General features: G+C 35.3%; 1 protein-coding gene and 1 long non-coding RNA gene across 3 annotated transcripts; one reads left to right on the top strand and one right to left on the bottom strand.

The window, feature by feature from the left end:
- Positions 1-1760: 1760 nt before the first annotated feature.
- LOC113463251 lies at positions 1761-5093 on the top strand. Of its 2 annotated transcripts, none has more exons than XR_005509066.1 (2): positions 1761-2084; positions 2744-5093. It is a non-coding gene; the product is annotated as an uncharacterized LOC113463251 (long non-coding RNA). The 2 variants fall into 2 exon arrangements; XR_003387173.2 differs by having other exon boundaries at positions 2739-5093.
- On the bottom strand, positions 4930-15910 carry LOC120107126 (T-complex protein 1 subunit gamma-like). The gene is made up of 14 exons (XM_039120294.1): positions 15742-15910; positions 14700-14761; positions 12125-12197; positions 11744-11811; positions 11454-11523; positions 11002-11070; positions 10844-10915; positions 10623-10696; positions 9180-9457; positions 7429-7813; positions 7229-7354; positions 6999-7103; positions 5522-5596; positions 4930-5445 (listed from the first exon to the last, which is right to left on the bottom strand). The coding sequence occupies exons 1-14, from the start codon at positions 15764-15766 to the stop codon at positions 5254-5256; spliced, it is 1674 nt and encodes a 557-aa protein (XP_038976222.1). The 5' UTR covers positions 15767-15910; the 3' UTR covers positions 4930-5253.
- Between the last annotated feature and the right edge of the window lie 1446 nt (positions 15911-17356).

Raw genomic sequence — 17356 nt, 5'->3', positions numbered from 1 at the left:
ATTAAGGAGTCCTAGTGAACTTATAAAGAGTTGACATACACAGAATAATGGTTCGCCTTGATGAATATATAAATGATATACAAAGAACAAACTTACAAGCTGCAGGGATGATAATATTAAATGACCAAGATGATCCAGGATATATTAATTTATGCTTCCGAGTCTAATGTTAAATAAGTGTGAGAGAGTGTCTTCTGGTAATAATAGCGTTTTGAGTTCTGTTTACTCAACTTATTAATATTTAGGTAATTTAGCTCTTTATGATTTGAAAAACAAGTTGCTAATTTTGATAGATGACCTTCAAGATGGATGGAAGGATTATAAGGAATTTTCCTGTGTCAATTGATTCATGAATTGTAGAATTTGGATTTGATTCGAAGTGTTGACTAATGTTTAAACCTAACACTTTTTAGGTTATTCAAGTTCAATTAAGGTTGGTCTTGGGTTTATTTACAATTTTACCCATTTAAACTAAAGAAACCCATGTTCACCATTAACTGATGGTCAATTGCGTTTGAGGTTCATAATGAGCCTTGATAGTTTATTGATTTCAGTCAATTTGGCTCAGCTAATACTTAATCGAATTAATCAGGCCATTTACGTATCAGTTTTACTTTTGTTATTTTTTGTCAACTTGTATTTGTTTGTAGTCTAATTCATTCATGTTAATCTCAGCTTAATTCATGAATGTTGGTAAGATATCCACCTATATTTCATTGTGTGCAATATGTTACACATACTGGAGCATGATAGGATTTCAATTCATTCATCTTACGTGCGACTATGAGTAGAAGTTACAAGAACAAAAACACATAAGCATGATCATATAGAGATAATGAAGATAAAGGCTTTCACAAGTTCAAAATTTACTGCAAGCAAATTAGAGATCTAGAAATGCCCCATGACAAAGTTAAAGAATGAAGACAATCAAAATTCAATAGATAGCATGTGTTTGAGATACAGTAATCATCTTCTAAACCGTTACAAGTATATGTTGAATATGTCAATTATGTTGAAAGTCCTACTCATGGCGGCATGGTCAATTTGGCAAAGCCTTGACTATTATTGTTGCGGGTCATTCAACTAGTGGATAACCAGGGACTCAACTAGCATTAAGAACTTTTGATACCAGTAGAGTATTTGCAGCTAGCTGGTATTGCCAAACCTGTACGCGCTGCCTCATGCATTGCTGACTTGATCACCTCCTGCCAGTAAATTTTCCTTGATCATACATACAATCTCGCCTTCCGTCCTAATCTAAAAGTTTGTCTAAGCATACCTAGTTATGGTTATGCAGATGCAAGTTCATGGGCAATAGAGATCCAAACACCACCATGATACAATCAAGAATACTCATGATTTGAAGGAACGAAGCAAACATGAAGCTGGCGGTTCTCCATGTGTTCTAGAAACTTAGCAAATTCATAAATCCAAGATTGCCATGTCATTTAGAACGTAGTTTAATTTATCCAATTTTGAAGTCAGCATGTATGGTTTATGGTTTAGCTAGCACAAAGGTTTCTCAGAACATGCATGAGAGAGAGAGAGAGAGAGAGATTTCTTGGGTATTGACATGGGCATTGGAATTAGAGGCTCCCTGGCCGGATCTCGTTCAAACCCGATTTTTTTTTTTTTTTTAAAAAAAAAAACGCTTGAACCGTTCAACCACACGGTTCGACCACGGTCCAACCGTCCAACCGGCCGAGTCGCTGCTTTTTTCAACCTCTGGTTTTCTGGACTGGCGAAAAGCGCTTATCCAGATGGCGGACGGTTCCTTTCTTGGTTCCATGTATAAACCCGCGCGGTCCCGAGCAAGAAAGAAAGCGAAGGAAAAACAGAAGGAAAAGCTAAGCAAAGCAAAGAAGCGCGCTTGCCACTAGAGTCCGTAGCAACGGAGTCCTCCCCTTCCTTCTCTCGGTCCTCTTCTTCTGCTTCTCCCATTATCAATCTCGACCAGCAACCGAGGCTCACCTTCACGCAGCCGGAGCAGCTCGAGGTGGAGGAGAAGGTAGCCGAGATCTACCGCGTTCTCAATGGCGTCTCCCCCCCACGCTCAATCGCTCATGCAAGTTCTCCTTATCATCGTAATAATCATAATTTTTGCTCCTTCTTAGCGCCTTCAAATCGTTTGTTGTTTTGCCAAGCTAAACAACACTGCCTCTGTGGTGGCCGATTACCATGGCCATCTCCTTCGGGAACCGGAATCATTTTTATGGTCTCTTTAACCAACCCTAAAGTCCATGAGAGTAGAAGACAATTTTTTTTTTGAAATTCTAAACAACCAAGAAAGTTGAGTTTTTTAGTATTTAAAAGCCCGGTTATGTTAGTAATCCTGCTCCTTATAGCAACAAAACAATCTTGTTGAACTCAAGGCAGTCGAATGTTATAGAGAGGTTCAGACTTTAACCCAAATGAGTAAAACGAGGACAACATATCCTCCATCTACTAGAAGATAGATTATGCTGGATTGCTGGTTGCATCGTTCTAGATGATAACATCCTAAATCAGAAGTAAACCCTATTTTTTTCTCTTTTTTTTTTTGTATTGGTTTTTAATATTAGATGAAGATTGAAGGGTGAAATGGTGAATCCTTGACTTAAAAATGTTTGAGTACACATACTTCAAATTGGTTCTTTTATTTCTTTCATAATATTATTTCTTTTATCTCAATATGCTAAATTGTAAATCAAACTCTTAACAAGCCAAAATTTTGATCTTGGCATTTTAAAATAAATCAGATTAGGGGTTTGTTTTGAAGGTCAGAGCTATGACGTGATAAGCATGTTGAATTTCTCACAAGAGGACTCGAGCAACTTGGACCGAGCTTTCACGTGCTAGATGCTGAGTAAGATCGGATTTCATTGGTACTCTCTTTCCTAAACAAATCCTTTTTGATATCCATGTTCTCATTTAAATTCCATTTATAGCTGGAGTTTTTTTATTGTCCAATGTGGGTTGATTTCTTGAGTGCAGCCGACCTTGGCTATGCTACTGGATTCTTTTTCCTTTTTTTTGCTGAAGTGCTACTGGATTCTTCACTCATTTGTTTTGTTAGGAGAACCACTCGACCCTGAACTGGAGAACAATGTGGTCGATTTTTTATCCCATTGTGAGGTCTATAGTTTTACTCAAACTTTCCTTATTGGTACATATAATTGGATTAGGTTGATATTTATTTTCTTGACTAATTTATATGTTATGTTGGCTTTGATCATAATGTTCTCGAAAATGTTATTAGCAAAATGGATACTTTGATTCCTTTAGTTAAATTTAGGATAAAGTATAAGTTTATCGCTATTCTATATAGAGATTACAAGAAAATCTTTTAAAAAAATCATGTTTTTAAAGGAGGAAAGGCCAATTTTATGCTAATTATTTGTGATAAGTGATGACAACATATACTTTTCAAATTGCTCCCTGTTGGGAAGATTACATTTTTCACCTCAAGCATTGGTGATATATTCTTTTGAGATAATTTATATAAATCATTTCTATACAAGATGTAGAATAAGTGGATTTTGATTTGATTATTAGGACCAAGGTGCTAGCAAGAGTTTATTAACTTTAGTAAAAGATTTTGTTTTATCTTCATAATATTGTTATTGGAAAAGGACAGGATTCATTGAAGATTCTCTTCATCCACTGAAAATAATTTTATGGAGAATAAAAATGTTTTAATGCACATTACTATCTTTAATGAGCGAAGTAATCCTTGACTCGAGTATTTCTTCTTGAATGGTCTAGAAGAAGGATTAGAGATTCATGAAGCTGATGGATGCGAGACTTTGAAAAGAACAAAATCTTAAAGCAAGCTCTGTTCTCTGTTCTCTGGAACACTGGCTTGCTTATTCATATGCAGAATTGCACCCTTTTTTTTTCCATTTGTTTTTCCTATGTTTCCTGCACCTGCTTGATTTAAGGAAAGTTTTTTTTTTTTTTTTTTGTCTTTGTTCTCCTACTCCATGTCATCTAATTCTTGCTACCATGCTGATAAGAGGATGCCAATTTTATTATTTAATATCTATTGGATGTGGATTGATGATAATGAATTTTATGTAGGAGCTGAGTCAATTTATATTGGCTATTGATATAATGTATAATGCTTCCAGTTTAAAAATCATATTTGCAAATAGCTAAAGTCATCTTTCAGATGATTTCTTTCTATTTTTTCTTATGACTCTTTTTTCATGCTTTTCTTATGTATGATTTACTGGTATTAATGAACAGAAATTGCTGCATTTGAAATCTTACAGGACAAAGATGGTGGATACGGTGGTGGCAGATATGTAATCACTATTAAGTCAACCACAAAGGCTTCCTGATACTTTCACCGCCCCATCCTTCCCAACTCTCAATTCAATCTAGCTGCTGGAAATGCATAAAACTGAGCCCAGACACGTGAATCATTGTTTACTGCCGCATACGATCTCAGTGAGATTTTATAGTTAATTTTCATCCTTTCCAACCATAACTTAATTTTTACGTAGAGCTTCCCAGGATGGTACCGAAACCTTTTACCTATCAATCTTAGATGGTACCACCTCTTTTGAGCTTCGCATCCTTACCATCAATTTTGCCCGTATCATCCATGAGCTTTCTGGCGAACCTCTCTAATGTTCTCTGGATGGAGCACAACACTATTTACTGGATTAATAGCAAGCCCTAAATGCAGTCCGAACACAATTCAGGGTGCGTAGACCAGAACACAATCATGCTATATACTAAGGCTTCCATAAACCATATGATTTCAACTTGATTGCTGGCTGATACATACCTGCCAGAAACCACAATGTTTCATCCGGTCAGAAGAGCACTGCTAAAACCAAGACGCTTGATCAATTAAAACTCAATCGATGGCAGTCCTTAAATCATTTTTTATTTTTCATTCTGCGCAAGGTCAGGTCAAAACTTAAAACGAGGAACACCATGTTGATATGCTACCCATTAACATCTTAACATATTCCTTCTGGGTCTACAATATATGAGGTGGTAAACCATCTGCGGTGAACAAACCATACATGAACCGTCATCGGTTCTCAGATTACAAAACGTGCACCAAGGACAGAATAAAACTAGTCCTGGTAGTCTTCAAGGAGTGAAAAATGACCTAAGAAAACAAAATTTGTCAACAAAATGGCACCTGACCTAATAGTCCGTCCATTCCCTGATAAAACTTGCTGACAAGAGAACGAGCATGCACACCCAGGTAATCAAACACTCCAGTAAGCAAATAAACAAACACCTTTCAAAATTCTAATCTGGAAGCATCTGCTCATTGTCCGCATCTCCTTCTTCCTCTACCTTTGGTCTCGATGGGGTTGGGCCAGCTCCAGGAGCCTGCTTTTTCTTTATCCCACTCACAATATCATCAATCCTCAGAAGCATGCAAGCAGCCTCAATAGCTGTCTTAAATGTTTGTGCCTTAACATTGTAAGAGTCCCATATCTGAAAAAGAAAAATAGGTTTGAGAGGGAGGTGAAAAGCTGGGGAAGAGTCGGAGGGGAAGTTTTGAAGCCCGTACCTTTCTCTCTCTCATATCAACAATGGCACCTGTGTTTCCATCAATGCCAACCCATGCATTTTCCTCGTTAGCATGCTGCAGCATAGAAACATAAAAGTAGTAATTAGGAGCACCACCTATCAAAAACTAGCATAATCATCCCATAGTAGCATCTCTCCTTGCAGGAGAGTGGGTGATGCATTCAAGTAACAGCAGTCTGCTGAGGTTTTGTGATATAGAACCACCTACAACTATGCCTGCCCGCTTACCTGCAGGCCTCACATACTTCTGTACACTGAGTGAGCATCGCACGATGGAGTCACAATGCATCCAATCTTAAATAGGATTTTTGCTTGTAGTAGTGTCTTGCTCGATGAAAAAAAAAATCAGGAAGTGTGGTGTGCCGCACATGGGATAGAATCAGACGGATAGACTAGTGATTAGATTGGAAAGCTGATCCTATTGGCACAGCTTAGTGCAGTTCCTGCACATTATGGTGTGGTTCAGACATCTTGTGTGTGGCACTGTTTGAGTGTGGTCTTTTACAGTTTGACTAATTATGTCCAATCTACAACTTGTAACTACTTTTACTAAGGGCCTATTTGGTTGGGGGTAATCCAGCATGGAAAAATAAATACCATGTTCGATTACCATGTTTGGTACGAAAAGTGGACGAGAGAGAGTAAAATAAACGACGAGCCGCATATCTATTTTCTTAAGAGAGAAGGTAAAACAAATACCACCAGAAGGGTCGTATTTGTTTTTTCATGTTGGATTACCAAGTAGAGATAATCTAAAAATATCATTTTTTAACAAAAATGCCCTCACTTATATTATATTAATATTGTAATAATTATATTATATAATTATTATTAATTATATTAATATATTATAAATATATTCATATATTGATTAATAATATTTAGAAATAATAATATATTTAGTATATTGATATATTTATTAATAAATATTAATTATTAATAAATAATTAATAAATATTTATTAATTATCAATAAATCTAATATAGGAATTATTGATAATTAATATATTTATTTATATATCAAAACATACTAATATAATAATTAATATATATTTTTAATATATGTATAATTAATTTAAAAATATTTATTAACTCATGTAAATATATTTCAATATTTGAAATAGTTAATATTGACAACGTTTATGTAAGTAGGCCATAAATGGATAACAAACGGACTGAGAAAAAAAATGTTATTACTTGAATTGTTTATTGAATGGTATTATTGGAAATTTGGCAATATTCCCATGTAACATTATCTTTAACCAAACATAGTAATCTTTCTCGGATACTATTTTCAATAGTTATTTTTCTACCGACCAAATATAGTAAAATTTATTTTCCCTCGCGATCATTTTTCTAGATAAATGATTCCCAGGGTAATCTAACATATCCCAATCAAACGAACCCTAAGAAGCAAATGCAATATAAAATAAAAAAATGATTAGGTTTCGCCTTTACCTTTCCTTGGAGAGCAGTCATTGTCCGAATAACGTTCACCCCACAATTTTGAGCCAAGGTTCGTGGGATAGCCTCAAAAGCTACAGCAGCAGCTTCATAGGGCCACTGTTACACAATTAGACAAATGTGAAGCACATTGTTGCACTAAGGACCACAAGTACACACACATAACCACACTCATTGAAGCTCAACCTAGGATAATGTATCAACTAATAAGTAAGAAAGCTTACCTTTTCAATACCTTCAACCGATGAACTCTTCTGTTTCAATGCTGCAGATACCGTTAACTCTGTGGCACCACCTCCAGGAAGAAGCTTGGGGTTTTTCAATATGTTCCGTGCTACTGACATGGCATCCTATGAGAGAAAAGTCAGCCATAGGCACATCAAGTCCATAGTTTAGATGAACATGTGCTAGCACAAAATCATACCTGCAAGTTTCTTGCGACCTCATTTAAAAGATCCTTACTCGCACCTCTTAAAAGAACAGTACATGCTTTTGGATCTCTGCAGTCCACAATAAATGCAAAAAACTCATCGCCAAATTTCTTGACCTCAAATAGCCCAGCTCCCGTTCCAACATCAGATTCTTGAAGTTCCTCTGGCCTATTTACAATTACTGCTCCACAAGCCTTAGCAATCCTATTGCTGTCTGTCTTTCTCAATCTCCGGATAGCACTGACTCCAGCCTTGCTTAAATAATGGCATGCGAGATCGCTAAGCCCTTTTTCCGTTATAACCAAGTCAGGTTTGAACTTCAGTATCTGCATACAGAGATTCTCTATATATTCCTCCTCCATCTTCAGCAAAACTTCCCTGACAAAAAGACACTTGTTAGTACCAAATATTAAGCAGAGAACTACAGATTAGTTCTGAAACCAATTTCTTATAAGATGCTCAGATATCAATAAAGGATGTTTTTGATAACATGACAGCTTATTCAATGTCTTTGGCTTCATAAGAAATGTTAAACTATTAGTGGACAAGACTCAAATGAGTACTGATTAAGAACCTTTTACATAGATTACCTACAAAATATAAAAAGGTGAACCCATCAAGGTGGCAAGTAGAAAGTCCAGATTCTTTTTAAAAAAGATACTGATAAATTATTGAATAATTTACACCAAGTTATCTTTACAATTTATTCAAACATTTTGCTAACAACTTCGGACATTAAAGTATCAGCTGATTTAGCCTTTAATTATCTCAAAGAGAGCAAAACTTATAGTTCTAGCAAAAGGTTTAGCTGATCATGACTGAACAAATACATTTGACACTTCTATAGATATAGTTTTAGTTGAACAGTTTCAATTCAAATCCAACTACACCTACTCAAGTCTACGTGAGTCCCTAAGTGAACCTACAGATTAGTGTTACTAGAATGGACTTGACTACTTTGATTGAGTTAATAACTTGAAAGCAAAATTGTTTAGATACATCTCCAGAAAGCTTAAATGCACTTTATTCCAAATAATATTGGTTAAGTTAGTTAAAATTATGAAGCTATCAGTTGATGTTAACACATCCCTGTAACAGCAATTACATGTTAATATAACATAAATTTTTTATCCATACATAATTTTTTATCCAGATCTAGAAAAAGTTCAACTGGAACTTCTTATGCTACTTATTGTGTTCCAGAAAGGAGTGTTGTCTTGAAATTCCTTCATCTTCCTGACACTTCCTTGAGTTTGTGCCAAGCATATTGCCGCAGAAATATCTATTATTGCTCCAATTAATTAATTATCTATGCCTTTTGAGTTCAAGAAATTACATTTCTGCTGTTTGAAAAGATTGAAGCTCACCAAAGAGCTTCTTAGACTTTCAGAACCCATTCAAGCAACTTATTGGAGCATTTTTATTCACCAAATAGTGTCAGTGACAACATTACTATTGGTTCTTCCAATATTTATAACATTTCCCTTCCAAAATAAATAGTGTAATGATAAACTTGTCTTCATAATTAGAGTTCGTGACAGCAGGATTCCCAAGATAAATCATTTGTAGACTCAGTTTATTTCCACATTAAGTAAATAAGTAACAAAAAGGAAAAAAATATTTGTACCAAAGACAGTCAAAAAATGCTCCTTGCCGTTTGCATCTTCTACAAAAGTATGCATATGGATGCACTAGCTTGTTTGTTATAAATAGATAACAGAAAAAAAAACATAAAAGTTCGTACCAATCTTCTTCTTTTACCAACTCAGCATTAGTTTGATTTTCTCCTTTCTTATACTCAAGGGGGCAGTCAAGGAGAATGATACGCGGGTTCAATATCTTTCTTCTCATTTTTCCAGGGGCAACAACATCTTTGTTAATCATAACTCCTTTAAGAACCTTAGAGTCCTCCAACTGGCCACCAGGAACCTTCTCAACTTTTATATACTTCTTGATGTCCACCTCACGCAAACCTTGGCCAAGGTCCACACCAACTGTTGTGGTAGCATCAATGGCAAGATCCTAGATATGACAAGATGCAAGACTATTACACATCAATCTCAAAAGGGTTTAACAAATCATATATCACTCAGGGAAAATAATAATGGAGAAATCAAAGAGAAAGCAATAAGAATAACATTCAACAGTTTTTCAGAAACTCAAATCATCCAGTTGTTAATGCATTATAGCCAACCTCAAATTTTATAAAGTACAATTTGTGCACTTATAAAAATATGAAAAATTCTGCATTATCTTTGCTACCTATAAACACCAGTTGGTGTCCCTGGATGGATAAATACCTGTAGAGAGAGACCAGCTCTTCATACAAAGTCCTTTATGCCACACAATGCAAATAGAGAAGCAAGCAGATATATATCCTATATACGCACTGTTATCATAGAAACTTTCTTTTGACTGATACTAGTGCAAGGACCAACAACAAATTGTTTTGAGATTAAAACTTATAAGTAGGGTAATAGCTATGAATCAAACAAGACCATTATCCATCTTCAGTGTGAAAACATACAGGTATCGGTTGTTTACAGGCTTAAGAAACAGCTGGGTGAAAAGAAGACAAAATTTGTGGTCCATGGGAGCAAATTTTTCTGGTAGTGCCTTCTACATGTTACAGAAGGGTTTTTTGAATCCACTAAGGACTGTAAACAAACAGGTCAGCTTGAATATGACTCATGAATTATCTTAAAGAGTCCTTATAATTGGAGTATGTTTGTAAATATTTTTATGTATGTACATCCATATGTTATTCAAAAATGCAAAATAATCTGAACAAAAAACTAACACAACTGAAACCTTCACCAAAGAAAGAAAGAAAGAGAAGAGGTAATGGGCAATATAGAGGTCAAAAGTTAGGGTGGGAAACAGATGACAAAGACAACAAAAGCATTAAATATTTTTTGAGAACTGCAGCATTTAGTATTTTGTATTGCAAGTTTAAATCATTAGGTCTAATGAAGATATAACATACTCAAATTACAGAAATTACTAGAAACTTATTAGTAAGATGGAAAATGAATGCTTCCCCACAAAGCCTACACAGATGCATCATGAAACAGCAAAGAAGATGGATTAGAAGTGTTGATTGCCCATGCTTGTTGTCCATATAAAGCATGTGAAGACATCTTTAGAAGGAAAAGTGAAAACTTGTACTTATGAAGAAAATACTTACAGCAATTAGGTCCCCAAATTGTCCTGTAAATTTTGTACCTATACAACTTTTGACCAGACCCAGCATCGTGGCACCTACCATTGGAAATGAAATGGACAGAAGATAAAGAAACAAAGTTAGAAGAAGAAGAAGAAGCTCGCATAGGTCATATCGTCATGAGCTCCAAGGTATCAAAACACCAACTGCACACTACTGAGATATAATACTTGTGTAAAACTTACGGTCATTCACGTCAATAGGCATCGCAATTTTGTCCAGAACAGCAATTGCATCCTCTAGAGCTTTATTATATGCTGTGAGGGGATATTAAACAGTGTTACAAGCAAGAATTTGAAGGTACAGATTATGAAAAAGGTCCGATCGGATGTACAGAAATTACCTCGACAGATAACTGTGGGATGATACTTTTTTTCAATGAAAGCTTCCGCAACATGAAGCATCTCACCAGCTTCAAAAAATTCACTCTCAAACAATCAGTAACATATTTTCTCTAGGTTTAAAAAATGCATTCTTATCATCACAGATCAAAAAATAAGAGATAAATTTACACACACAAAAAAAAAGAAGATATATATGTAAATGCCAAGCATATACTTCCTATCCAATCCTGTAAAGCAGAAAGCATCAGATAATCCAGATAGCAATTTTTCCTATATTGACACAGTGGTCGCATTAACTGAAGATGAACTAAAAAATCTATGAAACATTGACTACAATAGTTTTCCACTAAATCCAAATAATCTAGTAATTAAGCTAGTTCACTGCTAGTGCAAGGTAAATGTCATCTCAGCACTTCACTGAGGAGATATAAACGATATGCACGGAACATACCAAGAACAATGACAGATGTTGTGCCATCTCCCACTTCTTCATCTTGCGTGCGGCTTAGTTCGATCATTGACTGTCAACTTGCAAAGAGCACAGTAAGAACAACTGGGTATTCTTTAAGTAAAACAAAAGAACCTAGAGTAAAAGATCTTGCGCAGATAAAAAAGCATGAGTTGTGAGAAGCAATGTATGACAGTAGACCCATGGCACACTAGCTATCAACGGAAGGCCAATAAGCATATGCAAATGACAAACTAGAATGGTAACAGACAAGGATAAGAGGCATAAGTTACCTTAGCAGCCGGATGGGCAAGATCCAACTCGCGTAGGATAGCATTTCCATCATTAGTAACAACAATTCCTGGTACCAACCAAAACAAGTTGAAGAAAAAAGAGAGTGAGGTTAGAAATGTAAAGAATATCAAAAGAAAGAATAAAAAAATTCTAAAGCATGAAAAAGTGTGACAACTCTTAGAATCTTGATCTGACCTAGTGCATAACCCATGCTAGTCAAGGTATCTTAGTGCACCAAAGAATGACATTTGCAAGAAAAGAAACAAAAAACCAACAAGATCTTCGAATACACAAGTACATTCATCATAGATACTTTCACTTGAAAGACAATTCTATATCACAAATATACAATATCAAAATGTCAAGCATCCGTAATGCACCTCCTCCAGCATCAAGCAGCATCTTCAACATCGATCGAGGACCCAACGTAGTACGGATTATGTCAGCAACAGCCTGTGTAGTAAAATGCACAAAGTTAATCGAACGATACATCTTGAGCAAGAGATCACAAGAAAGACAATTCAATTTTAAATTTAGAAAAACAGTTCTCCAATCAAATATCATAAAATGATTACAAGCAAAAGACAAATTGTTACAAGTTTGATGCACCAAATTCCAAAAACAGTAACATTAAAAAGGTGATGATGATGTCTTCAAATAGTGAAATATCATTTCAATTGCTTATAAGCCAACTAATATAGGTTCACACATGAACTATATAGCACCCACTGTATAATTATACACCACTTCCATTACCAAAAGACCTTATCCAAACGCCAGCTTTGTCTAATTACCAATCTCTTAAAAAAACCATAATATCTGGCTAGCAAGCAGTCCAAATCATGCTCATCGACTCTATTAAAATATTCATGTATTTCTTTCAACCTAGCTGACTTCTCACAAAGTTACACTGGGCCTTACTAAATGAACTCTACTCATATGCTTTGGTCAGATCACATTTCAAATTAGTGTTGGAACCACGTGTCTGGTTGTGAAGCCTCTGACCAGCCATATCATATGATCCCTCCTTGCATGCATCAATTTAAATTTCTAAAGGTATTGTGTTCACTTTAGAATTATGTCCATACATATGAACATACATTCACGCATACATATATATGCATACATACATATATAAGTAAGATTTTTTCATCGTTCTACCCATTTGTATAGTAATAAAGCTAATGTACCGAGAATAGCTGAATCAAAATGCTTCAGGGGATAAAGAGGCTATAGGAAAGAAAGAATGATGAGACCCTCCTTGGTATTTTATGCTTCTAATTAGGCATTTCTATTTATTGCTTTCATTTTATTAGTGGTGCTAGTTAGCTTTCTTGAAGGTTTTTTTGACAAATCCCTACTAGAGAATGTGGCTGAACCTAACAAAGGATCAAAAGAGAAACAGAAACACAAAGGATTAATGAGTGAGAGTAAAGGAAAGGAGAAAATGAAGAGAAAAGAAGGGGAAGAAAAAGAAAAAACAAGAGTGGCATTATCTTTCAAAAAATTGGATATAGGGTCATATCCATATTATATTAGATATTTCTATGTGCAGGTGTGTATACATAATGAATAATTTATTGGACCAATTTCCTTGCTATTTGTTGAGTTCATAAAACATTTTCTTCATATTATGTCAGGCCTGAAAACTTCTTAATATAAGTGTCAACAGTTAATAATTGTAACGATATCACGATTTGCTGATCTGAAGTGTCCGGGTAACAATAAACAAAGAAGAGGCAGAAAACAAGAGCAATAGAAAGAGGATACTTTTCAAAATCCCAAGAACACTTTCATCATAAAATTCATAAGGAACACAAATCTAATTCATGTACCTGTTTCTAAGACAACCCAAAAGCCTCAGAGATTGTTGTTGTAACACCTTTAAGAAGTGATATTTTAGAAATACCTACATATGATATTATTAAGCAAAAATGACCCCAAGAAACCTAATTCTATATAACTCATGAAATCACCAACATAGTTGTCATGGCAGCCAGGCAGTTCTCGAGCAGTAGGGACACCCCAATGCACAGTGTTTCCTAGATGACTGGCCAAACCACCTAAAAGCCTAGGTGATAGGTTTTTGAAAATTGAGAAAGAAGATCAGAAAATGGAAGAAAGGGTAGAACTTAAAGAAAGCACGCATAGTACTGATGGGTGGTTATGACAATGGAAAGATGATAATAGGTCTTATAAATGGAGCAAAAGGATGGTTAGTTGTGTGCATACAGAAATCTCCTTCACCTCCATATATACACCCTTGTTCAGGGAAAGAAAGATGGCATATAGGTTTAACTATGATAAGAAACTGAAATCTTCTTTTCACAAATGCTACAATAAGACAGAAATAAGAGAGCAGTGCTATAATAAGAGAGAGGTGAATAATAACAAATTTTACTTGGTCATTAGTTAGTAGACAACCCATGATGACATTATATTTATATGTAAAATTTAAATAAGTACATTAACTTAATTTATAGATGTCTTAAATTAAAACCCAGCTGCTTATGTTTGTCCCGGTCTATATTTTGCTTTAGAAAAATTAAAAAAAAAATCAACTAAAGAGTAGAAAAAAACGATATCATCGTATGAAAAGCATTTATAGAAACATCATAATGAAAACAAAATGTTTTATTGTTTCTGAAAGTTAAAAATAAAAGTCATACAACATTGTAGAGAAGGCATGAAGCACATATTAGTCAATGGAATAAAGGCCAACTTTGTTCACCATCTATGTAAAGGAGAAATGTAACAAGTAATCAGAAAAACCAATCGATCTTGGACTGTGCAAACTAAAAAATCAACATTGGAATACACAAATCATTAATTGCACACTTCTCCATGCCCAAATGCAATGCCAAAGTCAAGCATCTAAGCATCCTACAATAAGGTAATGAAAAGTATTGACCTCTCCCCTGACAACAAAAAACAGAAGGAGCAAAACATGCTCACCTTAGAAGCTTGGATGTTGGCATGGTGCACCTTACTTCCAGATTCCCGTTTTAAAGAATCTTCTGCTCAACAGAGTTAGCAGTAATTATCAGAGACACAATACAATAAAGGAAACTAGAGGCTTTCAAACAACTTGACAAGAACAGCACCCAACAATTTTAGAAACAAAAAGAATGGGTTAAAATCGTAACTTGGTGGCAGCTTAAGCTAACACTAAGACATTTACAAAATAGACACCCATTAAGTAGCAACAGAACATTACACCCAATATGACAACACAGATGTCATGCATGGCTAGCAAAGAAATCCAAGTTCAGTATTTTTCATATTATTTCTTTGTGGAACTTATTCAAGTAATAAGATTTATTTGCAATTAGAAAGGGAAAGAAACCAAACATAAGCATACTACATGGAAATTTCGTTGGATTGCTCTATCATCGCTAAGCCATGTGAGATGATTCTCTCATTTCTACCCTGCAAACCTTGCAGGATTAGCTTTTTGTTTAGATTTTATGGTTGTTGAATACAATTGGTGATTAATTCTTCCTGGTAATTAGAATTCATGAGGGTTGTTAGTCAGCATCTGTCATCAACCACTTACACAAATCTTTCAGAAAAATATGACCATAAAATATAACAAAAAAAATCTTGTTTTTCTCATTTCCAACGAAGAGAAGAAATTTTTTGCGTGGCCAATCAGAGTTTTGCACGCGCAAACTCCTATCATCATCGGTGCATCCAAATCTTTCCCAGGAAATCAAGACAAAGAATATAGAATCAAGTTCAAAAACCTTATTATACTCATTCTAAACCCAAAGAAGAAAGTCATTTTTATGCAGCAGATCGGAAAGGTTCGAACACCCTGGTGCACGAAAACCTAGACACCAGACCTCCTGATCATCCAAACCTAAACACCACTACTCGATCTCTCAAGAAGCATCATATCAAAAACCCTAGCTTTCAAGCAGGCCAAACTCGAAGCAGATGAGCGAGAAAGGATCCATAGCGAGAGAGAGAGGTTTGAGGATTGAGAGAGGCTTACTGAGAACGAGGACCGGGGCGTGCATGGCTGGAGAAAAAGAGAGAGATTCCGAGAATGGCGTTCGTTCTTCGAGCAGCGATGCCCAAAATCGACCTTTTGGTTCTCGGGTCGGCGACGCCCGCGTGGTCTCAAGGGTTCTTCGTGTTTCTCTGAGCAAAAACCCTTGCTCCTGGACACTTCTGGTCCTCCGCTGTGGAAAAACTTACGCGCCGGGCCAAACATCACGCACGAAGCGCGTGAGAAGATGGACCGCCTCTGGTTGTTTCGGGAAATTGGACGAATTGGACAGGATCGCCGGCAAGTCCTGAGACGGATGGATGGGCCGTTCTTGCGACGGATCAATTTCCGTTCATTTTAACCCAGCCAAGTCTCAGCCCTTGATATTCGTACCAGCAACAATCTAGTGCAATATATGTCGACAGATGATCCATGGAAGCCGAATCCAGAATTAAAATAAACAAATCGAAAATAAAACTGGAAAAAAATATATTGAAAATTTTCATTTGGCATCACTTTTTATTTTCATTTTTTAGAAATAAAAATATGATTTTGTATATTTTATTTTATTTCTAAAAAATAAAAAAATATTTATGTGTTAAATATAACAAATTATTTTTAAAATATAAATATGATGATGATAGTCGAGCCAGTAGTGATGGTGGCGAAAATAAAGAAGACAGTGATGGTAGTGGTGGCATTTGTAGCAAAGCAAAAAGTATTAATAATATAGCAGTGGTATAAGAGTAATGACAACTACAATAACTATAGTGGAACTACCAACGTGATAATGGTGATGATGTTGTAGCGGAGGCTATGGTAGGGACGATAATATGGTAGATATAGCAATCATAATGATAACAATGATTATGATCGTGGTGGTACGATGGAGATGATGGTGTTGATGTTGCTATATATAGTGGTGGTAGAAATGATAGTGGCAGCAGCAGTAGTAGCGATAGAAGTGGTGTTGATGATAGTTGTGGTGGTACAAAAATGAGTTTTTTATTTTTAAAAAAAATAGTGAAAGTAAGAATTTTTTTACTTTTAATTTTTTAAATACAATGAAAATAACTTTAAAAAATAAAACAATAGCATCAAATGTAATTCTATTTTTAAAAATAAAAAATAAAAAAAGTGGTGCTAAACAAGCTCTGCATAAAATATATTACAAAATAAAACGCACACTGATACTCATATTTTAGAGAGAAGAGATGCGCCTGCAGGACTCATAAAGGTGAATTGATTTAATTTTGGTCTTCCCCGGCAAAATATCTAAAATGCCCGCTCTTTATATAAAAAATTCTTAATACCTTTGGTATTGAATTGATAACTAACTTTCATATTTTCACTAATAATTAATTCATTATAAAAAAATTGTATAGCTATGTAATCCTAGAAATGTATTTCCGGGCTCGATCCGTCTGCCTTTTAGATGCCTTTCCGGGCTGCTATTTCCGGGCCTTACCCTCTTCCATTGTTTGCTTTATTCCAATATCATGTTCCTCGTATGAAATATTATGATTCATGGGTTGGGCAGCATAAGGGTTAAAGAAGTGCAAAGGATTCTTATGGTGATGGAAACAAAGGCTGATGTCTAGCCAAATGTTGTCTTATA

Source organism: Phoenix dactylifera, unplaced genomic scaffold (genome assembly GCF_009389715.1).
Source record: "Phoenix dactylifera cultivar Barhee BC4 unplaced genomic scaffold, palm_55x_up_171113_PBpolish2nd_filt_p 000771F, whole genome shotgun sequence".
Taxonomy (NCBI): Eukaryota; Viridiplantae; Streptophyta; class Magnoliopsida; order Arecales; family Arecaceae; genus Phoenix; species Phoenix dactylifera.
Note: the sequence above shows the minus strand (reverse complement) of the source record. Positions and strands in the feature narration are given on the sequence as shown.